At 42.7% G+C, this 27,113-nt stretch overlaps 1 protein-coding gene across 3 annotated transcripts in view; it reads right to left on the reverse strand.

Annotated features, from left to right (window-relative positions):
• The window catches only part of PDE7B (phosphodiesterase 7B), a 457,009-nt gene that overhangs the window by 106,329 nt on the left and 323,567 nt on the right, over window positions 1-27,113 (reverse strand). For all 3 annotated transcript variants that reach the window (XM_038740710.1, XM_038740716.1, XM_038740725.1), the window contains one exon: window positions 5,426-5,509. In XM_038740710.1, coding sequence (XP_038596638.1) covers window positions 5,426-5,509 — 84 coding nt within the window. The remainder of the gene's footprint in view (window positions 1-5,425; window positions 5,510-27,113) is intronic.

The following is a 27,113-nucleotide window of genomic DNA, read 5'->3' on the forward strand; positions in this document are numbered from 1 at the left end:
GTACATAGTAAGTGCCGAACAAATGATGATAATGACAACAATAATAATAATAATAACAGTAATAATAATAATAAGACCAGGCAAGAGAAAGTGGATTGACTGCTTTGGAAAAACCATCACCACTATTTCAAAAACAACTCAAGTTCATTTCCTGATGGCAGTATGTCATAACTTTCCCCTCTTTATGATTGGTGTCTAGGCTATTCTCATCCCCCATGGTAAGTGTTCAGAAAAAGTGCACTACTGTATTTTCTAGGTCACAGTGGGCAACTGTTTCTGCTCATGGCACTCCCACTATGGATACATTCCCACCATCAGCAGCAGCATCTTCAAATCAGACAACTCTATTTCCTAAGGCCCAGTTGTCTCCCTGCTACATATCTTTGCCTACAGGTGAATTTTGCAGGGATGAAGAGGCCCAGGAAGCTTAAAAGGACCATTTGACTGATGAACAAATCAGAAAGGATAGACTCAGAACATATCGGTGACTGTTCTGATGAACATCCTGAGAAGCAGCATGGCATAGTGGAAAAGACACGCGCCTGGGAAGCAGAGGACCTGAATTCTAACCCTGGCACCACCAATTTGCTACTATTGCGAACTTGGGCAAGTCACTTAACTTCTCAGGGCCTCAGTTATCTCATCTGTAAAATGGGGATGAAGACTGTAAGCCCCATGTGGGACATGGACTGTATCTCACCTGGTTATCTTATATCTACCTCAGAGCTTAGTACAGTGCCTGGCTCATAGTAAGGACTTAAACACCATTAAAGAAATATATATTCCATGGCTTTTCTCTTATCTGTATATCTGAAGACCAACCGAGAAGCTAATTGGGACTGATTGATATTCATTCATTCAATCCTATTTATCGAGTGCTTACTGTGTGCAGAGCACAGTACTAAGTGCTTGGAAAGTGCAGTTCAGCAACGAATAGAGACAATATCTTCTACCTGGACAATCTAAGGCAGTCCCGTTTCCCTGTCAATCAGTCAATCAATGGTATGTACTGAGTACCTCATTCATTCATTCATTCAATCAATTATATTTACTGAGCACTTCTTGTGCACAGAGCACTGTACTAAGTGCTTGGGAGAGTACAATATAATAATAAACAAACATATTCCCTGCCCACAGTGAGCTTCAGCCTAGATTGCTTATTGTGTGCAGTGGTACTGAACTGAGTGTTCGGGACCCAACTGCACCTCATCCAAGGTTTCCCCTGAAGTAGACTATTGCCACTTTCTCTGACTCTAGAAAATGAAAATAAATGATGGCCAGGGATAACACAAATAAATATTCATGTAATCCAATGAACAGTGTGCTTTCACCCTAATTCATATGATTTTGAATTATGGTCTTGTGATGAGAAGCTCACTGAGGGCAGGGAACATTTCTACCAACTCTGTTCTATTATACTCTCCCAAGTGTTTAGTACAGTGCTCTGAACACAGTAAGTGCTCAATAAAAATGATGGTCTGAAAAGTCACTCTTGACACGTTATATAGTTACATACTTATAAATTAAAAATAACAAGCAATCACAAAATCAGCCTAAATAAGGCAGAAAGTTGGCTCTAAGTTTTCAAGACAATTCTGGCTTCAGACTTTTTTTTTCCCTTTTTCCAACTGCTTAGGAGTGAATTTAGTTCTGGCCTCCCACTCCCGCAGATTGGTTCGGGTTATCCTGCTTGGGGTTATTTACTCTTTTGCCAATAAATAACAAGCAGGCATTTGAGACTAATAACCTGCCTAAGAGTCTGGAAAACAATTGTTTCCTTAGAGAGGGCTGAACAAAAACAACCACCAATTTCCAAGAAAATGAGGATGGAGTGGAGGTGGGGGACAAGTCCCTATAGAGTGCAAGTGTTTGGTTGGCCATAGGAAGCTGCTGTTTTTCCTATAGCTGTTAGTTCCATGTGGTTCTGCCACTGGCCATCCCCGTCATTTACTACTAATCCCTTGTCTTGTGTCCCCGAGGGGCTACTCATTCAATCGTATTTATTGAGCGCTCACTGTGTGCAGAGCACTGTACTAAGCACTTGGGATGTACTCCTGATAGATGAACAGTGGCAGGTAGAAATGAGATACGAGCAGCGTGTCTAGGGAAGCAGCAGGGATTCAGAAATGATAACAATGATCATAATAACTGCGGTATTTGTTAAGCACATACTATGTGCCAGACACTGTACTAAGTGCTGGGGTGGATACAAGCAAATCATCATCATCATCATCAATCGTATTTATTGAGCGCTTACTGTGTGCAGAGCACTGTACTAAGCGCTTGGGAAGTACAAATTGGCAACATTTAGAGACAGTCCCTACCCAACAGTGGACTCACAGTCTAAAAGGGGGAGACAGAGAACAAAACCAAACATACTAACAAAATAAAATAAATAGAATAGATATGTACAAGTAAAATAAATAAATAGAGTAATAAATATGTACAAACATATATACATATATACAGGTGCTGTGTGGAAGGGAAGGAGGTAAGATGGGGGGATGGAGAGGGGGATGAGGGGGAGAGGAAGGAAGGGGCTCAGTCTGGGAAGGCCTCCTTGAGGAGGTGAGCTCTCAGCAAATCAGGTTGGACATGGTCCCTGTCCTATGAGCGGCTCACAGACTCAATCCGCATTTTATAAATGAGGTAACATGCACAGAGAAGTGAAGTAACTTGTCCAAGGTCACACAGCAAAGAAGTGGCGGAGCTGGGATTAGGGGCAGGCTACACTAGAGAACCCACGATGTATTGCACTGCATCCAGGGAATACTCAATAAATACAACTACTGCAGCTGCTACTATTGCTACTACTACCACTACCTTCGATAAGACAGGCATTCACTCCAGAGGTCAGAGAGTCAGATGAATGTGCCAACCTCTGGTGTGCCACCCTGTGTCCTAATCTGCAGGATTCAGAAATCTTTAATTCTTATCTCTCCTAGGCTTTAGACAAATTAGTGCATCTCAGACTCATGTGATTGTGTTTTTCTTCTATCTACACTACTCATTATCATTATTATTATTAAGTGTCATCAAGTCATTTCCAATTCATAGCAACTCCATGGATATACTTTCTCCAGAACGTCCTGGCCTCGGCCATAATCCACAACCTTTCTAATGGTTCTTCCATTATCACTGTTATGGTCTCTATCCATCTGACTGCTGGTCTTCCTCTTCCACGTTTTCCCTGGATTTTTCCTAGAATTAGCGTCTTCTCCAGAGAATTAGTCCCCCTGATTATGTGTCCAAAGTATGCTAAATCGAGTCATTTGGCCTTCCAAAGACCACTTTGGTTTAATTTGCTCTAAAATCCATTTATTTGTCTTTCGGGAAATCCACAGTATTTGCAAAAGCCTTCTCCAACACCACATCTGCACTATTAGACTACATCTACACTACTGGAAATGTAAAATTTCCAAAGTTAAGGATGGGGTTTATTCTTAAAAAAATGGTATTTTTAAGGGCTTACTGTGTGCCAAGCACTGGACTAAGCACTGGGATAAATATAAGACAATCAGTCCAGGCACAGTTCCACAATCTAAGTAGGAGGGATGAGGAAACTCAGACCCAGATAAGTTAAATGATTTGCCCACAGTCACACAGCATACAATATTACTCTATTTATTTATTTATTTATTTATTTATTCTACTTGTACATATCTATTCTATTTATTTTATTTTGTTAGTATGTTTGGTTTTGTTCTCTGTCTCCCCCTTTTAGACTGTGAGCCCACTGTTGGGTAGGGACTGTCTCTATATGTTGCCAATTTGTACTTCCCAAGCGCTTAGTACAGTGCTCTGCACACAGTAAGCGCTCAATAAATACGATTGATGATGAAGTGGCAGAACCAGGATTCAAACCCAGATCTCCTGACTCCTGGGCCTGTGCTCTGTCCATTAGATCACACTACCACTTTTTGTTCAGTGCAGTATGACGGTACAGATTCAATAAACGCTAATCGTTGCTTTGTTCCCTGGGGTCCCTTGACTTAGTCCCTGGGAAGTGTTTTAAGATCTATGAATAGGGAAATGTTCTAGCAGAATAAAACAATAAACAAAAGATGATTGATTAAATGAAGCAAATTTGGAAATTTATGATTTTTTTCTCAACTGCCCTAAAAGTCGGGATGCTTATTTTACTTAGCAAATTCACAGTTAAAACACAAGCAGATGTTTGTACAGATTTATTACTCTATTTTAGTTGTACATATTTATTCTATTTTATTTCAATATATATAGCATATTTTGTTGCCAACTTGTACTTCCCAAGTGCTTAGTACAGTGCTCCGCACACATTAAGTGCTCAATAAATACGATTGAATGAATGAATGAATAATATGTTTTGTTTTGTTGTCTATCTCCCCCTTCTAGACTGTGAACCCACTGTTGGGTAGGGACCATCTCTATATGTTGCCCTCCCCCTTCATATATTCACCTGTATATATAGATATATGTTTGTACATATTTATTACTCTATTTATTTTACTTATACATATTCTATTTATTTTATTTTGTTAATATGTTTTGTTTTGTTGTCTGTCTCCCCCTTCTAGACTGTGAACAAGCTGTTGGGTAGGGACTGGCTCTATATGTTGCCAACTTGTACTTCCCAAGCGCTTAGTACAGTGCTCTGCACACAGTAAGCGCTCAATAAATACGATTGAATGAATGAATGAACAAGCAGTGAATCCCAAATGGACATGGCTAGACTTCGTGATCACTGGACTCCTGAAATAAATGGATTTCTAATCAAAGGTAGAGAACTAAATACAAAATCAAAGCCAGAGCAGAACGATATTCTAAGAAGAGAAGAGATAGGGTAGAAAAATGTCTTCCTAAAATGGAGCTCACTCAGCAGGAACAGACTTGAGAAAACAGCTGAAGCAAATGGGATTTTGCTTGGATATTGGGGTTGGACCAGCTACAGGATGAGAGATTTAAATCAGATGCAAGGGTCAATTCAATAACAATTAAAATGTATAAATTTTTTCATGAATGACCAAGAGAGGTTGCTGGATCTCCTTTCCCCTCTGGAGGTTTTTTAATAAAACTGGGAGAGATTTTCATGGGTGAAAGGTGGTTGAGGTGAGGAGATGTTTAAAGGTAGGGGAATGGGTGAGCTGCCCACTCAAAACCCTTTCCAGGTCTCCCAAGCACTTAGTACAGTGCTTTGCACACAGTAAGTGCTCCATAAATACAAGTGAATGAATGATTCTCTGGTCCCCTGCTTCTGGGAAACTTCAGCTAGAAATAACCTGCAGGGTTATAGGAAGAAATGCTGGGCTAGGAAGAGTGATGTCGTGAAAGAAGGAGGTCGAGGAAGGAAGATGTTGGGAAGGGTTAGAAGTTCAGAGAAAACATAAGCCTTCTGTTTTTCTGAAGGGAACCTTTTGTCACTCTTCAGATTCATTTGATCACTCACTGTTCAGTAGGCGGAAGTCGATGAACGGGTAGGAGCCACGGCGTTCAGCAGGAACCCCCGTCTGACCTCTCACTCGTACATCTCCTGGAAAAAAAAACATTCCAAACAAATGCTTGAAAACGCTGCCAAGTTATACACTCTCCACTGAACCAGGGAAATCAATGGAATTGACGCCAGAGGCCGGGACAGTCTATTGTGATCCAAACCTCCAAACCGCCGGATGCTGGATCAGAACCCAGTGGTCCAAGCCAGTTCTGATGACCTAATCTTTTCTTTATGGTATCTGTTAAGTGCTTACTAGGTGTCAGGCACTGTACTAAGCACTGGGGTAGATAGACGATAAATAGGTTGGACAGAGTTCCTGTCCCACGTAGGGCTCCCGGTCTCAATCTCCATTTCACAGATGAGGTAACTGAGGCACAGAGAAGTGAAGTGATTTGCCCAAGGTCACAGAGCAGGTCAGTGGCAGGACCGGGATTATAACCCAGGTCCTTCTGACACTCAGGCCCACGCTCTATCTACTAGGCAACACTGTTTCTCACCTTGTTTCCCTAAGGGGAACTCAGATTGTTGCATTGATTTCAAAAGGGTTCTAATCCCGGCTCCACCGCTTGTGTGCTGTGTGAACTTGGGCAAGTCACCTAACTTCTCTGTGACTCAGTTGGTGAGCCCCTGTGGGACAAGGGACTTTGTCCAACCCGATTTGCTTGTGCTCACCCCAGGGCTGAGTACAGTACCTGACACATAGTAAGCACTTAATAAATATCATTATTAAAGTAATGGAAGTGCGTCATCTGAATTTCAGTTAAACATGTTCAGTGATGGGAAGGAGGAAGGGAATGATTATATTGGAAGAAAAAGGACACCATTCTGGACAAATGAGATGTTTAGATCTTGAGCATTGATCCCATTGAATTCCAGTAGGGGATTGATGGTATAATTGCTCAGGGATTATCACTTTTGTCTTAATTATCCTTCATCCATGTACTTTTCCCCATTGTTTAGCACAGTATTTATTTTAATAGTATTAAGCACTTACTATTTGCCAGCCACTATACTAAGCACTGGGATGGATACAAGATAATCAGGTTGGACACAGTCCTTGCCCCACATAAGGCTCACGGTTTTATTCCTCGTTTTACAGATGAAATAACTGAGACATGGAGAAGAGAAGTGACTTGTCCAAGGTCAAGCCGCAGACAAGTGGCGAAGCTGGGATTAGAACCCAGGTCCATCTGATTCCCAGGTCTGTAGTCACTAGGCCACGCTGCTTCCATGCTGTGTGCTCACTGTGCACTGTACTAAGCACTTGGAAGAGTCCAATACAACAGATTTGGTAGACATATTCCCCACCCAACAAGAGAATGCCCTTGTTTGGGTTGACTCTATACTGGAGAGCATCCCCAAACTGGCCCAGGATACCCAAGGCACCTCAGGTTTTGAGCCTGGAGCCCTGCGTGCTTTTGCAATGTTCCCCAAAGAAGCAGGCGAAGGATGTGAGCAGTGCAGTTATAATCAAGCAGCAGCCATGCCATCTCCATTCTGCCCCCACTCCTGGTTTTGCACTTCTTGCCTAAAGACATCATGCTCGGCTGGATTCTCCCTCCCATGGGAAAGAAGCAGTATGGCCTAGTGAAAAGAGCATGGGTATCAGAGGACCCGAGTTCTAATTCTGCCTCTGCCACTTGTCTGCTGTGTGACCTTGGGCAAGTCCTTTAACTTTGTTGTGCCTCAGCTCCCTCATCTGCAAACTGGGAATTCAATACTTGTTCTCCCTCCCTACTCAAGCTGAGAGTCCCATGTGGAACCTGATTATCTTGTATTTGTCCTAACCCTTAATCCAGTGCAAATACTAAGTGCTTAACAAGCACAATTATTAGACTTTTAGACTGTGAGCCCACTGCTGGGTAGGGACTGTCTCTATATGTTACCAACTTGCACTTCCCAAGCGCTTAGTACAGTGCTCTGCACACAGTAAGCGCTCAATAAATACGATTGATGATGACGATGATAATTATTACTATTAATTGTTATTAATATTATTAATAAAGGCCAAGGAAGTTTACAGTCCTGTAGACTGTAAGCTCCTTGTAGGCAGGGATCAGATCTACCAATCTATTGTATCGTACTCTCCCGAATGCTTAGTACAGTGCTTTGCACACAGTAAGCACTCAATAAATATCACTGATTAATTGACTGGTTGATTGGAAAGAAGTTCACACTTAGCTGTTTCTCCCTTTGCAAATAGCAGCCTTTGCTGAATGGTAAATCACATCTCAGCCGGATAATGTAGGCTATTTTTTCATTATAAATGACTATGTGCTTTGAGTCAGTTATGGGAAACATGGACAAAGCAGAAAAAGAAGAAATGGAAAAATTCACATTGCAATGTGCGGAGCGAAAAATAGGCATATGTGAGAACATCTCCAGTTCTGCTATTGCACATCGTTTTCATGACACGATTTGGATGTAACACATTGGAGGAATTAGGGAATGTTCTAACCACAGTGCGTGTCTATTCTGCCATAGCATGATACATAATTTAGAGCATATAATTTTGCTCTAGGAAAAAAGACACTGTGTGCAGGCACACAGCATCGATCAAGGCATGATGCTGCTACAATTACCAATCTCTACCTCAGCTTGCTGCACTGGTTCCATTCAATACTTTGTGTTTTTTTCTGTGTGTGTTTTTGTGACCTTACCATATTTAATATAGTAAAATAATGAATGACAAGGGTGTTAATGTTCTCCTAGATATGAACATAACAGAAATTTGCATCAAATGATATTAGTTATGGTGGAAGCACCAGGCCATCTACCTTCTAATCCACTGAATTAATGACTGTTATGCTATGACTTTCCATAATATAAGGTTCTTCAAAAGCATAGCCTCTGCTCTGAGGGAGAATTCCCTGGACATTCTTGGAAGGGTCCATGACACCATTAATTTCAAACAGAATTAACCTGCTTACAATTTATGCAGAATTAACTTACTTGGAGGTGATAATGATAACCTTTGAAAAGTCATGGGAGGAGATCTATAATGAGTAGTTTAATGAAAGGAAAACCTTGAAATAATTTTCCTCATCTAATCTCTGCATTTACTGAACCACATAGTCCCCAAATTCAGAGTTCTTAACCACCTTTCATTTACATGTGGCAAATTTCATCCAGGCAACTTAAAGCACTTTCTAAATGTATCTCACTTTCCCCCTCCCTACATAGAAAGTATATGTACTTGTGTATTTACATATTTACTCATTACTTATACTTTTCTGCTTCCCCTAGCTGTAATAAAGTTTAACGTCCATCTCTCCCACTAGACTGGAAGCTCCTTGAGGGCAGCGATGGTGTTTACCAGCTCCCTTGTACACTCCCAAGTGCATACTATAGTGCTCTGCACAAAGTAAGCACTAGATAAATACCAGTGACTGATTGATAGATATTTGACAGAGAAAAAGAGGACAAGTTGGTGTTCTACTCAATACATTCACTGCATTCAGTACATTCAGTAATAATACATAAGGTACGTACAAGTACATTCAGTAACAATATTTATTAAGTGCCCAGAGCACTGTTCTAAGTGTTGAGAGAGAATGCGCAGGTTGGACTTAGACATTCATTCATTCATTCAGTCGTATTTATTGAGCGCTTACTGTGTGCACGGCACTGTACTAAGCGCTTGGGAAGTACAAGTCGGCAACATATAGAGATGGTCCCTACCCAACAGTGGGCTCACAGTCTAGAAGGGGGAGACAGAGAACAAAACAAGTGCCAACTTGTGCTTCCTAAGAGCTTAATACAGTGCTCTGCACACAGTAAGCGCTCAATAAATATGATTGACTGATTGATTAACAAAATAAAATAAGTAGAATAAATATGTACAAGTAAAATAAATGGAGTAATAAATTCGTACAAACATATATACATATATACAGGTGCTGTGGGGAAGGGAAGAAGGTGAGGTGGAGGGGATGGGGGGGAAGAGGGCACTAGGCTACATTGCTCCACATGGTCCCTGTCCCTCAGGGGGCTCACAATCTAAGTCTAGTGACTTGTCCAGATGAAATCCTGGTGTTCAGTGTGACTTGACCAGGACACAGGTCTGGCCAGAATCAGGCCTGGGCTAGTGAGACCTGCCGTTACTTCTGGGTAGGGGTGAGGCAGCAGATGCCAGGAGCAGTGGGCACATGGGACAACCCTATTGACTGATAGGGTTTGTGGCCCAATAAGACTACGTGGCCTCAAAATCATTCATTCCTTTAGTCATTCGATCGTATTGATTGAGTGCTTACTGTGTGCAGAGCACTGTTCTAAGCTCTTGGGAGAGCACACTATAACAATAAACGGGCACATTCCCTGCCCACAGCGTGCCTACAGTCTACAGTCAGCTTCAAGAATCTCCACCAAATCACCCTCCTTTCTCTCTTTACTCTCTTCTCCTGGACTTTCCCTTCACTGTAGACGGCACCATTCATTCATTCAATCGTATTTATTGAGCACTTACTGTGTGAAGAGCACTGTACTAAGTGCTTGGGAAGTACAAGTTGGCAACATATAGAGACGGTCCCTACCTGAAAACGGGCTCACAGTCTAGAAGGGGGAGACAGACAACAAAACAAAACATGTGGGCAGGTGTCAAGTCATCAGAACAAATAGGATTAAAGCTAGATGCACATCATGAACAAAATAAATAGAATAGTAAATATGTACAAGTAAAATAAATAGAGTAATAAATCTGTACAGACATATATACAGGTGCTGTGGGGAGGGGAAGGAGGTAGGGCCCGGGGGGATGGGGAGGAGGAGAGGAAAAAGGGGGCTCAGTCTGAGAAGGCCTCTTGGAGGAGGTGAGCTCTCAGTAGAGCCCCCATCCTTTCCATCTCACAAGCCCATACCCTTGACGTTATCCTTGATCCCTCTCTCTCATTCAACCCACATATTCAATCTATCACCAAATCCCGTCAGTCCCACCTTCATAACATCGTTAAAATCCGCCCTTTCCTCTCCACCCAAACTGCTACCATGCTAATATAATCACCCACCCTATCCCGCCTAGATTGCCGCACCAGCCTCCTGTACTAAAAACAGCTCATCGACATGACTTAAAAGGAGGAGATATAAATGGTGTGTTAGTGGCCAAACACGGAGGACTATTTTTTGAGACTAAAATCTCTAGCTTGTACATATGTTGCCTCTGGGTATCCAGGTGAGGAAAATCAATGGTGAAGCGTGAACCACACACGGTTACTAGGGGCATGGAGTTGTATTTGGCCTGCATTTGCCTCCAAGTGAAAGCTTCTGCTCACAAATCAGCCATTTGATCAGCACTGTTCCTAGAGAACGGAGAACACCTCTCCTGCCAACGTCCTTGCTGATGCTAAAGCCGATAGATTTTGTTTTGTTTTCTTTAATTAAAAGAAGCTGCACTGTTGAGAGGATCTGGCACACTAGAAACCAAACCAAATTCTGGGGCTGTACCCTGTAGCAAGAATCAGATCAATAGGAAAAGACTTAATTTTCAAGGAAACGGAGGAAAGCGACTGCAGCACTGTGTTTGAAAAATAATGGGACTATCCCTTCAATTGTCTCCCCGAACACGAATCTGTTGGGAAAATGTTGAAGTGGCCCTTTGAGGGACCATCACTGGTTATTAAGGGCCTTCAACAGGGTTGCCAGGGAGAGGAGAGTTGCTCGGTAACAGCGGTCTCAGAAGGAACCGCGGTTGCAAAACTATTTCCAAAAAGAAGGGGCATGTGAGTGTTGAAATGCTTTTGCTGGCTTGCTGGCCCAGGCATCCATCTCTCTATCTAAGGTATTGAAACCAAACTAAACAATCGTTCTGATTATTCAATAAGCCCCAACTTCACTTAAGTAACCTTTTCTGACAAAAGGAAGGATCCTGGTGAAGCAGAAGAGGAAACGCTGACAGCTGAGAGTCATATCCTTAGACGGTACTTATTGTGTTCCAAAATGAAACAAACAGAGAGAGGGTTTTTTTTTTTCTTCCTTTTTGAAAGGACTGTTCTTCTCTCATCTCTCTGGGTTGAAGACATAATATGTCACACTGGAATACTGAGGGCAGCAAACACACCCAGAGAGCCGTATCTTCATCAGAGCCCAAAACAGGAGACGGACTCTGGGTTTCCCCAGGGACATGTTTCCTGGACGGATCTCTTGCCTGCTCGGCAGTTCCCTTTGTCTCTGTTTAATAAAATCCTGTGCTAGGTAACAGGAGTTCATGGGGTTTCTTAAGTAACTGTCAGCAAAGGTGGAGGCTTGAGTGGTGATGACAGCTCACAGTTGTTGGAACATCAGCCTTGTGACAAGAACCAGGATCTGGCTATACTCACGGTGTCAAGGTCATTGCGGGGTAGGGAAAAGGGGTGAGAGGGGGAAAGACAAAGCAGTGGCTACTGTGCGATAGAAAAGGAAAGAATTATTCAATGTAAACTGGTTTCAGAGGGCACTAGACTACATTGCTCCACAGACATGATGAAATGACAGAGGAAAAAGAGGTAATGGGGTTCACTCCAGAAATATGAAATCACTAGGCTGCCCGGATGCGGCTGAGGCTGATGTCATGGATGAAGGAGATGTCAGACAGAATGGAGCTTTGACCTCCTGAACTACCAGATAATGATTTTAGCCTCAATTCTCTCTCATCTAGGATATCAAGTTTATACATTTCCAACGTGACTATTTTCAAAATTGGCCAAGCAGCTAGTCTTCCGCTTGTCTGGGTTACCCAACTTTTCACCCGGTTGTCAAAAGCACGTGTGAAGCATCTTGGCCTAGTGAATAGAGCATGGGCCCAGGAGTCAGAAGGAAATGGGTTCTAATTCCGCAACCATCACTTGACTGCTGAGTGACCTTGGGCAAGTCACTTAAATTCTCTGTGCCTCAGTTACCTCATCTGCAAAATAGAGATTAAGACTTTGAGCCCCATGAGGGACATGGATCGTGTAAAACCTGATTTGCTCGTATCTACCCCAGCTCTTAGTACAGTGCCATGCACATAGTAAGAGCTTAACAAAAACCATTAAAAAAAATGAAACAATGAAATTTATACAATTCTCCAGATGATCCAGGACAGTCTATATAACCAATCAGTTCAGATAGTTTAGGTAAATGCAGACTTGTATTAAGGACTGGAATTTTGTCCCAGTTACCTAAATAATTTCAAGGGACTGTCCCTAAGCACCACATGAGAATAGTTTTTTTTCTGCTTTGACTACGCCTGCTTGACTATTAGGCAAAGTTTAGGGTCCTGAGTTAATTTGTCTGAGCTCAACTGTGCTTCCCCATCAGGCTTCCAGTAAGTAATCTGTACCCACTGATAGGGATTTTCTTTTTCAGAGCTAAACAGCATACCCTTTAAGCAGTGGGAAAGAAATGATAATTCGTCAATATCTACAAGGATTTATTTTTTAATGTTAAGAAATTACCTGTGGACTGGACTCAAATACAGGTGGGAGGAACATTTCACAGAGTTACTGAAACAAAGGGCTTCTTTGGACAGGCTCAACTTGAAATGATTAAATATGGCAAGTTACTTGCTGGGTATTTCAGAAACAGGAGGAACATCCAGAAAAATAATTGGTAGTTACACCTACTTATAGTACGCATTCTTCTAAGAGAGGGATAGGATATCCGACATCTACTGGCAAGAGATGCAACATTTTGCAGCTTGATGGTTTTCACAGGGAAAATAAGAGAAGAGAAAACCTCAAACAGGAGGAGCTCAAGAAAATAAAAAAAAAATACATTGAAGAAAAGCAGCAGGTATGACTAAAGAAAATTCCAAGAGGAATAAAGAAACTCTGAGGAGCATAGAGCAACTCATGGACAGAGGAGAAATCTTAGGGAATCAGAGTATCGGAAGCATCAGGCTAAATTAAATAGGCCATTCATTCTCTTTATTTCTTTTTTCCTGTGGCATCAATTTGTTCCCTTTACAAACAACGGTCCTTGGAGAACATTTCTGTTCTTCTCCTGTTCCTGCTTAACCACGCCATCCTCTGAAAGAGCAGAGACAGAAAGAGCTAGATAGTGGTCCTCACTTTTTCCTCTTAATTGTGTGCTGTTCATTGCTCGATGTGAGGGTGGGAGAGAAATAACAGAGAGAAAAAAATGTAAAAAGGACACATTCCATGCAATTTTAAGTTCAAAATTTCTTGAAAGTGGGGGATCTGTTGGCCTCTATCAGCCCTCATACATCAGGATGGGCTCTTGGCAAAATCCTAGGGGACAATCGGCCTTTAACCCATTAGCTGGAAAGAGAAGAACAGATCTCATCGGTTAGGATGGGTAGCCACGATAAGATAAAATAAACACCAGCCTCTGATATTTCCTCATCATCTCCTGGTTGTTTTTGGAACTTTGAAAACGATGGAAGACTCTTTTTATGCATTGTTTGTTTTTGTGTGCTTCTGAACTTCCTGATTCTGGCTGGGAACAAGGACAAGGTTGCCAAAATACCACAAGAAAAGATGTTGCTGATCAGGAGCAGGAAATACTCAGAGTCCCACGAGAGAGCCTGTTCTCAAAAGACTTCCAGTCCAAGTCGGAGGAGACAAGAAAGGGTAGTCAGGCATTCAAACTGATGGGTGGAGGCTTCACTGACCGTAGGAGAGGTTTTCTCATCTTCAGTCACTTGGGCTGGTATGTTTCAACAGCTCAAATTGGGCTTATATATTGTGCTGGGCTTATTTTTCCCTGAAACCAGTGTCTGACCAGTTAATCAATCATCAACAAATCGTATTACTGAGCTCTTACTGTGTGTGCAGAGCACTATATTAAACACTTGGGAGTGTACAATATAATCGAGTTGGTGGACATGTTCCCTGCCCATAAGCAGCTTATAGTCTAGAGGGGAAGACAGACATTAATATAAATTACAGATATGTACAAAAGTGCTGTGGGGCTGAGAGTGGGGTGAATAAAGGGTGCAAATCCAAGTACAAGGGTGAAGCAGAAGGGAGTAGGAGAAGAAAATTTGAGGGCTTAGTTAGGGAAGGGCCCCTTGGAAGTGATGTGATTTTAATAAGGCTTTGAAGGTGGGGAGAGTGGTGGCCTGGTGTATATGGAGCAAGATGGCATTCCAGGCCGGAGGCAGGATGTGGGCAGTGAGATAGATGAGACTGGGATACAGACAGTAGGTTGGCATTAAATGAATGAAGTGTGTGGGATGGGCTGTAGGAGAAAATCAGAGAGGTAAGGTAAGATCTGGGGGCAAGGTGCTTTAAAGCCAATGGTAAGGAGTTTCTGTTTGATGTGGAAGTGGATGGGCAACCACTTGAGGAGTGGGGAAATATGGGGTAATATGAGGTAAATGTCTCTGTAGAAAAATGATCCGGGCAAGCAGAGTGAGGTACTGATTGGAGTGGGGAGAAACCGGTCAGTGAGGAGCAAGGAGGCTGATAGAGTAATCAGGATGGTATGATCCAGAAGAAAAGACCCCAAGCTTCTTTTCAATCAATCAACGGTACTTATTGAGTGCTTATTGTGTGCAGAACACTGTACTAATCACTAGGACAGGTACAATATAACAGAGTTGGTAAACACATTCCCTGTCCGCTGGGAGCTTACAGTCTAAAGTCTTTTCGAAATTAAGTTCCTTTTATTAGAATCCCCAAATCAGTTATGCGTCAGTATCTCTCTGCTGAGGCTCAATGATGATGAAAACCCCTGGCATTTTCCATTGCTCGCGGGAAGATAAAACCTGGTACTATTACCAGTCCTCTTAGAGATGACTAAAGTGACAGCGGCATATCCCCAAAAGATATTTGAAAGAACTTCTCTTCCCAAATTGCTGCTTTGAATAGGTAGATCCAACAATCTTGAAACACATCAACACCTGTCCTAAGGATGTTACTGCTGCCATCAGTTTGGGGCTCTGCGGAGAGGCCCTTGTTTGCCTCCCATTAGAACAACGATTGTCAAATTTTTCAGCTCACACTTACTTTGCCATAGGGAGGTGTTGGAGCTCATGTGAGTGATAGTGCAATACTCTAGGAAGGCAATGTGAAATGTCAAGACTGGAGAGGCCAGCATTACCGACCGTCCAGCTAAGAGGAGTTGGGGGTCAGCACTGGCAAATTTAGTACAAATTAAGCTGTGTTTTTAGCCTGGGGACCACTTCAGCATGACTGATGGAAGATCCACAGACCTGAATGCTGGAGGTCCTGGGTTTGAGTTTTGGCTTTGACACCCGATCCCTGTGTGGCCTTAGGCAAGCCACTTAACCTCCTCATGCCTCAGTTTCCACAGCTGTAATAATTATATTATTATTATTATTATGGGGATAATAATACTTGAACCCTGCCTTGCAGGGGTGTTGCAAGCAGTAAATAACTAAATAACGTAAGGTGCTTTGGTAATAAAAGTACCACATAGAAACACAGGTGGGAGGTAGCATGGTATAATGGATAGAGCATAGGCCTGGGATTCAGAAGGTTGTGGGTTCTAATCCCACTCTGTCACTTGTCTGCTGTGTGACCTTGGGCAAGTCACTTCACTTCTCTGTGCCTCAGTTACCTCGTTTGTAAAATGCGGATTGAGATTGTGAGTCCAACGTGGGACTGGGTCCAACCCAATTTACTTGTATCCACCCCCGTGCTTTTTACAGTGCCTGACACATAAGTGCTAACAAATACCAGAATTATCATTATTATTATTCAGATGGGCAGAACTAAGCTAGTAGAAGGCTCATCTCTAGACTCTAAGCTTGTTGCAGAGAGGGAATGTGTCTTTATTGTTATATTGTATTCTCCCAAGCGCTTAGTAAGTGCTCTGCACACAATAAGCACTCAATAAATACGACTGACTGAGTGACTGACTCATCCCCTTCACCCATCTCTTCACACCCACCTATCTCCCCCAAAAGGGCCTCTACCTTGTGGTCAGCAGGAACAGCACAAGTTAACGATGCAGATGGGAGAACAGTTAAAATAGTTTTTTTTTTAATCCATTTCTGCCTTCAGTTGCTCAGGTGTGATGAAAAGAACAGAACACTTCAACATAGCATCACTCACTCCAGCTGGAATGGTTGAGTCCTGGGCTTTAAAAAAAAGAGGCCAGGAATCTCCGTAAAAACCACCACTATTTATGGCAACAGCATGTCAACTCCTCAGGAAGAAACCACATCCAGAAATTGACCCAATCAGAGAAAATCATGGCTTGCCAGGGGTTCATCCACGGTGTGTGTTGATGATAATAAAAATTAATAATAATTGTTGTATTCATTAAGTGCTGACTGTGTGCCAGGCACTGTACTAAGCACAGGGGTGGATACAAGCAAATTGTATTGGACACAGTCGCTGTCCCGTGTGGGGCTCATAATCTCAATCCCCTTTTAACAGATGAGGTGCCTGAGGCACAGAGAACTGAAGTAACTTGCTCAAGGTCACACAGCAGACAAGTGGCAGAGTTGGGATTAGAACCCATGATCTTCTGCTCCCAGGCCCATGCCCTATCCACTGTGGTCTCCCTGTTGGGTTCCCTTTTCAGTCTCCGCAACATTGCCAAGATCCGCCCTTTCCTCTCCATCCAAACCGCTACCCTGCTAATTCAAGCTCTCATCCTATCCCGTCTGGACTACTGCACTAGCCTTCTCTCTGATCTCCCATCCTCGTGTCTCTCTCCACTTCAATCCATACTTCATGCTGCTGCCCGGATTATCTTTGTCCAGAAACGCTCTGGACATATCACTCCCCTCCTCAAAAACCTCCAATGGCTACCGATCAATCTGCGCATCAGGCAGAAACTCCTCACCCTGGGCTTCAAGGCTGTCCATCACCTCGCCCCCTCCTACCTCACCTCCCTTCTCTCCTTCTACTGCCCAGCCCGCACCCTCCGCTCCTCCACCACTAATCTCCTCACTGTACCTCGCTCTCGCCTGTCCCGCCATCGACCCCCGGCCCACGTCATCCCCCGGGCCTGGAATGCCCTCCCTCTGCCCATCCGCCAAGCTAGCTCTCTTCCTCCCTTCAAGGCCCTGCTGAGAGCTCACCTCCTCCAGGAGGCCTTCCCAGATTGAGCCCCTTCTTTCCTCTCCCCCTCGTCCCCCTCTCCATCCCCCCGCCTTACCGCCTTCCCCTCCCCACAGCACCTGTATATATGTATATATGGTTGTACATATTTATTACTCTGTTTATTTATTTATTTATTTATTTTACTTGTTCATTTCTATCCTACTTATTTTATTTTGTTGGTATGTTTGGTTCTGTTCTCTGTCTCCCCCTTTTAGACTGTGAGCCCACTATCGGGTAGGGACTGTCTCTATGTGATGCCAATTTGTACTTCCCAAGCGCTTAGTACAGTGCTCTGCACATAGTAAGCGCTCAATAAATACGATTGATTGATTGATTGATTGATTCAGTAGCGCTCTGTTGAGCTTCCAGGGCTCCTTGTGGCTCAGCCCAGTACCAAGAGCACAGTGAGAGTGTGAAATTCCCAGCCTGGTTCCCAAACTCAAGACCCGGACTTCTGGTCCCAGCTTTCTGCAACCTTCAAGTAAACAAGAAAATCTGTCCCTGGGCACTGATAGGTTTTACAAGAGACTCTGAAGTCCTGGCAGGGTTATTTTTCATTCTGTGTGGCGAATAAATGATTTTCTGCCTTTTTTTTTCTTTGTAAATCAAATAATACAAACCGTGCTTAACTTTTGCAATTTTTGTCCAGTGAAGAGATATTAATTTGTACTTGAATATCTCTAGTGGCCAGAATCCTTCTCTGGGACCATTTTTTAGACATGTTTCCTGTCCAAAGCAAAGCTAATGAACAGGGGAAGTTGCAAAGACATGAGCTGTCTATAATAATGTCACTGTTTCATCTTCTAAATAAAGGAAAACAAGGAATGGGGAAGGGAAATAAATTTGCCAGAGGCAGGGATTTTAGACATTAATACAGGATGGATTAAGAAGAGATATCATGAGCTCACTTTTGGGACATCCTTTTTTCATGGTGTTTGTTAAGCACCTACTATGTGTGCTGTATTAATTGCTGGGGTAGATACAGGCTAGTCAGGTTGAACTCAGTCCATGTCCTACATGGGGCTCACAGTCTTAATCCCCACTTTACAGATGAGGTAACTGAGGCACAGAGGAAGTGAAGTGACTTGCCCAAGGTCAGACAAATAACAGAGTCAGAATTAGAACCCATGGCCTTCTGAATTTCAGGCCTATGCTCTAGGCCATGCTGCTTCTCTAAGGAATGGCTCTCCCAAACTCTCTGCTCCTCAGTACTCTCCTTCACCAATCATTCATTTTTCTTCTGCATCTTGAATTTTTTTTTACATCTTTGGGATTTTTGTCTGTTTCATTTGTTGTCCAAATGCAAAGGGGGTGAAAAATATATTCTGCAAACAATAAGGAATAAAAAGTACAACTCAAACCAAAAATTGAAAGGAAAATCAAACAAAAAGGGGCTCCAGGGACATTTTGCAAAAAACCACAGAGTAAGATGCAACTAAAGCAGAGCAAATGTGAACTCAATCACGAATAACAAATCCCCAAATAATCTCAAAAGTAAAGGCACCCGATGAACAACAAATTCCTGCCCTGGGACACTTTGAACTGGGATGGAGGCTGAAGCTAGAATTTCACCCTCAGAGTCTATATCTGAATCAGACTAGTCGCTTATAGCTTCCGTCCTCACTGCTCCCCTGTCTCTTAAGTGACTTCTCTTGCCAGCAGTCGCAGTCTTGTCCTGTTGGATTTCTGCATCTTAAGTAGTTCTCTCAATCAAACAATCAGTCATTGGCATTTATTGAAGAGTTACTCTGGACAGATGTACACTATACTAAAACACTCGAAAGAGTACAAACCTTTTGGGTAGGGACCCTCTCTATATGTTGCCAAATTGTACTTCCCAAGCACTTAGTACAGTGCTCTGCACACAGTAAGCGCTCAATAAATACTATTGAATGAAAGACATGATCCCTGCCCTCAAGTTGGGAGCACAGATGCTAAAATACGTGATTGGTAGGGGGAAGCACTGATAGATGATAAAAAGAGCAATCAAAATAATGCTAGTATTTGTTAAGTTGGGTAGGGACTGTCTCTGGGTAGGGACTGTCTCTATGTGTTGCCAATCTGTACTTCCCAAGCGCTTAGTACAGTGCTCTGCACATAGTAAGCACTCAATAAATACGATTGATTGATTGATTAAGTGCTTACTCTTTGCCAACACTGTTTTAATTAAGCTTGTCCTCAAGACTGTAAGACTGTTGTGGGAAGGGAATGTGTCTACCAACTTTGTTATAGTATAATGTTCAGTATATATCATTGATTGATTAAGCACTGAGTAGATAACACGATTAAGATCTGATAACAAAACCTGGTTAAGTTCCGTCACGGTTCCTGTCCTAAATGGAGCTGGCAGTTTAAAGGGGAGGGAGAACAGACATTGAATCTCCATTTTGTATATCATCATCATCATCATCAATCGTATTTATTGAGCGCTTACTGTGTGCAGAGCACTGTACTAAGCGCTTGGGAAGTCCAAGTTGGCAACATATAGAGACAGTCCCTAACCAACAGTGGGCTCACAGTCTAAAAGGGGGAGACAGAGAACAAAACCAAACATACTAACAAAATAAAATAAATAGAATAGATATGTAAAAGTAAAATATGAGAAACAGGGGCACAGAGATGTTAAGTGATTTGTCCAAGGTCACACAGCAAGCAGGTATCAGAGCCGGGATTAGAATCCAGGTCCTCCTATATATAGCCAAGCCCCTCCTCTTTCCACTAGGCCACAGTGCTTCTCAGCAGCGTGGCATCATGGATAGAGCGTGGACCTGAGAATCAGAAGGCCTTGGGTTTTAATTCCGGCTCTGCCACTTGTCTGCTGTGTGACCTTGTGGGAAACAGCGTGGCTCAGTGGAAAGAGCCCGGGCTTTGGAGTCAGAGGTCATGGGTTCAAATCCCGGCTCCGCCACTTGTCAGCTGTGTGACGTTGGGCAAGTCACTTTACTTCTCTGGGCCTCAGTTCCCTCATCTGTAAAATGGGGACGAAGACTGTGAGCCCCTCGTGGGACAACCTGATTACCTTGTATCTACCGCAGCGCTTAGAACAGCGCTTTGCACATAGTAAGCGTTTAACAAATACCAACATTATTATTATTAAGTTACTAATTCTCCGGGCTTCAGTCACCTCGTCTGTAAAATGGGGATTGAGACTGTGAACCCCACATGGGACAGGGACTGTGTCTAACCTTCTTTGCTTGTATCCATTCTAGTGCTTAGTATAGTGCCTGGCACACAGTAAGCACTTAATAATAATAATAATAATAATAATAATAATGTTGGCATTTGTTAAGCGCTTACTATGTGCCAAGCACTGTTCTAAGCGCTGGGGTAGATACAAGTTCATCAGGTTGTCCCACGTGGGGCTCACAGTCTTCATTCCCATTTTACAGATGAGGGAACTGAGGCCCAGAGAAGTTGAGTGACTTGCCCAAGGTCACACAGCTGACTAGTGGCGGAGCCGGGATTAGAACCCATGACCTCTGGCTCCCCAGCCCGTGCTCTTTCCACTGAGCCACGCTGCTTCTCTTAATGAATACCATAGTCATTATTATAGATGATTAAAATATTTACATGATTAAAATATGATTAAAATATGTACATAGTAAGCACTTAATGAATACCATAGTCATTATTATAGATGATTAAAATATTTACATGATTAAAATATGGTTAAAATATGTACATAGCAAGCACTTAATGAACACCATAGTTATTATCATTATAGATGATTAAAATATGTACATGAATGTTAGGGGTGGGGGCAAGTTTTCTGGGGAACTTGATCTTAACATACTTAATATTTTAGGTATTTCAAATTACAGTTCATCTAGTCTTTGATCTGTCCTAAAAGGCCATTTGGAAAATGCTTCCTCGAAATCAACTCTGATCTGATTTGAAGCTGTGCTAAAGTCTTGCCTCGTTAGCAGCTCATTAACTCTAGAATTGGCAGAAGGCTTCTCAGGGGAAGGGTGTTAGGCCATCAGCTTCCTGAGGACAATTCCGTTGGGCTAGTGGCTTGGGATCTAATTGAACAGGAGAGTTGGTCTTCACAGCGTCCACCCTTGAATCTAATGAGGTGTCAACTTCTCTTAAAACCCGAGGTTCCTTCCAAATTCCCCCACTTGGCATCTTGTTATTCCCAGAGTTGGCCAGCCCCTGCTCTGAAAGCAGTTTCTGTTGCTCCCGTCTCCATGTTTTTTAAACAGAACCTCCAGAGATGTATTAAAATTCTTCAGTTCCTGCTTCTTTTCCCTCAGATCAGAGCAATGCGACAGTCCGGCCAGACACAACAGTTCAGTCCGAAAGTACCGTTCACCAGATTTAAGCCTGGTGGTGTTGGAGATTCTGTTTTCTCTTCCTCCCTTCAAGGCCCTACTGAGAGCTCACCTCCTCCAGGAGGCCTTCCCAGACTGAGCCCCTTCCTTCCTCTCCCCCTCGTCCCCCTCATCTTACCTCCTTCCCTTCCCCACAGCACCTGTATATATGTTTGTACATATTTATTACTCTATTTATTTATTTTACTTGTACCTATCTATTCTATTTATTTTATTTTGTTAGTATGTTTGGTTTTGTTCTCTGTCTCCCCCTTCTAGACTGTGAGCCCACTGTTGGGTAGGGACTGTCGCTATATGTTGCCAGCTTGTACTTCCCAAGCGCTTAGTACAGTGCTCTGCACACAGTAAGCGCTCAATAAATACGATTGATTGATTGATTGATTGGAGAGTGAGAGGGTTTTCAAACGGAGGACTATCATTGGAAGGTTTCACAGAAACTGAGAAAGGGAGGGGGAAGGAATCACCCTGATGGTTAAAAGAACGAAAACACTGAGGCAGAAAGAGGAGATTCATAACATAGAAGTCGTATTGGGGAACTTTGGAATGGGGTGAAATGGAGAGAGTAAAACCTATGGGCCCAGACAAAATAGAGGGAGAATTAAAAACATCGGGCATATAACAAATAAAAGTGAACAAATGCTTGTGGGTGGGGCAGGGAGACGGGGCACCATAAAATTGGGAAATGAAAGGAACTGTGCCAGTGACCAGCAGATGGTGAGAATCAAGAAATATTGCTGATTCTCTAGTGTAACCTTTCTAGCTGACAGTATGCTGCCATTTTAAATGCTTTATGCTGAGGCACATGGGGGGAAATCAGGAATTTAAATAAACTCTGTGCAGGGAGGGAATTGAAAATACCACCAAAATTTGAATTCAGAGCACAAGCATATAGATACAAGATAGAGATAATCAGAGACAAAAGTTCTAATTTTGCAAATTCCCCTTCTCTTTTCTTATCTCATGCCTCTTTCTTTCCATTCATTCATTCATTCATTCAATCGTATTTATTGAGCGCTTACTGTGTGCAGAGCACTGTACTAAGCGCTTGGGAAGTACAAGTTGGCAACGTATAGAGACAGTCCCTACCCAACAGTGGGCTCACAGTCTAGAAGGCGGAGACAGACAACAAAACAAAACATATTAACAAAATAGAATAAATATGTACAAATAAAATAGAGTAATAAATACACACAAACATATATACGTATATACATAAAACTGGGCAGTCACTAAGTTTCCACTCTGGGAATTCGCCTGATAAATTGTATATTCAATTTTTTTTATATACATTAGTGTCTTTCTCTAGATTAAGCTCATCGTGGGTAGGAAATGTGTCTACCAACTCTGTCGTATTGTACTCATCCCAGGCATTTAGTACAATCCTCTGTACATGGGTACATGGTCATGGGTTCTAATCCTAGATCTGCCACTAGTCTGTTGTGTGACCTTGGGCAAGTCACTTCTCTTCTCTGTACCTCAATTACCTCATCTGTAAAAAGGGGATTGAGACTTTGAGTTCCACATGGGACAGGGACTGCGCCCAACCCGATTTGCTTGTATTCACCCCAGCGCTTAGTACAGTGCCTGGCACATAGTAATGGCTCAGCAAATACCGTTATTATTAATTATTATTATTACACATTAATCCCTCACCAAATATCATTGATTGACAAAAGCAATGCCTTATATCTTTGCCTGAACGCATGGTCAACAAGCCCACCAGTCATAACTTTCTGTTAGAAATGAAAATCTGCAAACCTCTGCTCAGGAAGAGCTTTTCAGGATGCTAATGGGAAGCTCTCAGTCTCTCCAAGCATTATAAAGAAGCAAGACAAACACGACACTGTGCAGCTCTGAAGTGTCGGTCTTTGCTTTTCACAAACCCCAGTAAATTCCAAAACAGATTGGTGCCAGGACAGGACTTTCTGGCATTCGTGTGTGAAGACAGGACATAAAACGCACTTCCTGACTTATACCCCTGTGTGATTCTTACTAAAGGTAGATTTACTCCCCCGCAACCCCCGCCCTTTTCTGAGAACTGCCCGAAGCAGCAGGGAAAAGTGGTGTTGCATTTTTTTTTTCTGCTTGAAAACGGGGGAAGCTAAATCAGACTCTGTGTAGCGAAGTGCTAACCAACAAAAAGTTACTGTTTCATCTGAGGATCTGGGGCTGCTGCAGGTCTGCTCCTTAACTGTTCCCAACACGACACAGCATTCAGATGTGGCTACCTCGCTACTAGAAGCACAATAAAACTAAGTCCTACTGATGGAAATAGGAAGAATTATGAATCCACTCTATTAGTCAACAAACATCTTTGCTGAGTTCTCTGAAATCCTAGAGCTGTGCCAGAAGTAGAGTGACCGTTTGGCCTGTTTTCAGCTGGTCTGCTTTTTGCCCAGTGTGGAAGGGATCAGTAGCTGATGCCTTCAGGTCTGGTATTTTCATTTCAAGAACCAGGCCTCAATCAAAAGTATTTATTGAGCGCTTACTTTGTGCAGAGCACTCCGCTAAGAGCTTGGGAGAGAGCCATATAACAGAGCTGGTAGACATATTCCCTATACTCAGCGAGCTTGCAGTCTAAAAGGGGTTAGAAATAAGTGATTTATTTACTCTCCCCCTTTTAGACTGTGAGCCCACTGTTGGGTAGGGACTGTCTCTCTATGTTGCCAACTTGTACTTCCCAAGCGCTTAGTACAGTGCTCTGCACACAGTAAGCAAGCACTGAATACGATTGATTGATTGATTGATTACTCATTTTGTGCCACAGAATCATTCAATCGTATTTACTGAGCGCTTACTGTGAGCAGAGAACTGTACTAAGTGCTTGGAAAATACAATTCGGCAGTAGAGACAATCCCTGCCCACACTGGCCTTACAGTCTAGAACCCTGAAGTTTGGAGTTAGTGCCTGTGAGTTTGGAGGGCCTTGTCACGTATGATGTCATTACATTATGTGGTTTGCTCAGCACGATGTATGTCACATCTTTTGCTGACACAGCCACTCTAGACAGAAGTTTCTGACCACTTAGTGGCCCCTCTAGACAGGATATTTTGATCATTGAATTATTCTCTCTCTCCCATCAGAGTAAGCACCTGAGTGGGCAAAGGAGCACTTCCCCAAAGGCAGGTCTCTTCTGGTTTGGCAGTCAAGCTTCCTATGACCTGGTCTCTCGCTTAGCCTTCCATCTCTCCTCTTCCAAACCTCTCCGAATTGCCGCTCCCATTTCCTCAGCTCCCATCATCCATGAGGGCCCAAGTGTCACTTTTTCCTACATACTTTCAACTGTTTATTGTCAATAGGAGCTTCCCTGCCTTGCTTTGTAACAGGCCATCCGCGCTTGCTGAAGCCCAGCATTCTCACCGGAAGTCTTGCCTTTATTTTTTTACCAAGGCAACCCCCAAAGGCTATTTCTTTTTTATAGATGATGAAGCTGAAGCATAGGGAGATTAAAATGCCCATTCCAGTGATTTAGTAACTCAGGACAAACTTGGAATTTCCAATCTTATGTGTTGTACACACCACTTAACCAGAAGTATTCTCACTTCTATCTGCAGTACTTTTTAGGCACTTCTGGGAAAGGGAATGTTGTAGTATCATCATCATCATCATCATCACCAATCATATTTATTGAGCGTTTACTGTGTGCAGAGCACTGTACTAAGCGCTTGGGAAGTACAAGTTGGCAACATATAGAGACAGTCCCTACCCAACAGTGGGCTCACAGTCTAAAAGGGGGAGACAGAGAACAAAACCAAACATACTAACAAAATAAAATAAATAGAATAGATATGTACAAGTAAAATAGAGTAACAAATATGTACAAACTTATATACATATATACTACTACTACTCCTTACTACTACTACTCCTCCCTTCAAGGCCCTACTGAGAGCTCACCTCCTCCAGGAGGCCTTCCCAGACTGAGCCCCTTCCTTCCTCTCCCCCTCGTCCCCCTCTCCATCCCCCTCATCTTACCTCCTTCCCTTCCCCACAGCACCTGTATATATGTATATATGTTTGTACATATTTATTACTCTATTTATTTATTTTACTTGTACTTATCTATTCTATTTATTTTATTTTGTTAGTAAGCTTGGTTTTGTTCTCTGTCTCCCCCTTTTAGACTGTGAGCCCACTGTTGGGTAGGGACTGTCTCTATATGTTGCCAACTTGTACTTTCCAAGAGCTTAGTACAGTGCTCTGCACACAGTAAGCGCTCAATAAATATGATTGATTGATAGTAGTAGTAGTAGTAATAGTATTCATTAAGGCACTTACTGTGTTGCAGAAACTGTACTAAGCACTAAGAGAAAATACGCAAGTGGGAATTAAACATGGTCCCTGTTAGGGGGCTCACAATCTAAAAGTTTAAGTGGGGAAAAGTGGGATTGGAGGTAGACATATCAGGGAGTGATGAAACATTAACACACAACAAAAATAGACAAAACTGCCTCAAAAACTCAGTGGTGGTCCAGGAGTAAACCAGGAGCGGGGAATATTGGATTAAGGCAATAAAACAAGCCAGTAGCCAGAGTTGAGAGCTGTAATGGTGGGAACAAGCTATATTACGAGTAAGATTCTCACCATTAGCATTAGGAAAAAGAGAAGCATCTTGCTTATTTATTCATTTATTTATTATTGCTCCAGTGAAGAATTTTCTGCTGTTTATAAGAGAGATTTAGAACTTGGCGTGATGGTGTGAGGTTTTGAGGGGTGTTTGTAGGGATATAGTGTTTGTGTGGCTCAGTGGAAAGAGCACAGGCTTTGGAGTGAGAGGTCATGGGTTCAAATCCTTGCTCTGCCAATTGTCAGCTGTGTGATTTTGGGCAAGTCACTTAACTTCTCTGTGCCTCAGTTCCCTCATCTGTAAAATGTGGATTAAGACTGTGAGCCCCCCATGGGACAACCTGATCACCCTGTAACCTCCCCAGCGCTTAGAACAGTGCTTTGCACTTAGTAAGTGCTTAATAAATGCCATTATTATTATTATTATTATTATGTGCCACACGTGCTGCTAGCATGGGTAATCCTAGAAACAGAGGGAAGCAGCATGACCTAGTGGATAGAGTTTGGGCTTGGGAGTCATAAGGACCCGGATTTTACTCTTGGCTTGGGCACCTGACCGATTTGTGACCTTGGACAAGTCACTTCACTTCTCATAGCCTCAGTTCCCTCAACTATAAAATGGAGGCCATAGTTGCGAGCTCCACGTGGAACATGGACTGTGTCCATCCTGATTAGTTTGTATCTACTCCAGTGCTTAGAACAGTGCCTGGTACATAGTAAGTGCTTAACAAGTACTTAAAAAAGATGCCA

This window comes from Tachyglossus aculeatus, chromosome 2 (assembly GCF_015852505.1).
Source record: "Tachyglossus aculeatus isolate mTacAcu1 chromosome 2, mTacAcu1.pri, whole genome shotgun sequence".
In the NCBI taxonomy this organism is placed as follows: Eukaryota; Metazoa; Chordata; class Mammalia; order Monotremata; family Tachyglossidae; genus Tachyglossus; species Tachyglossus aculeatus.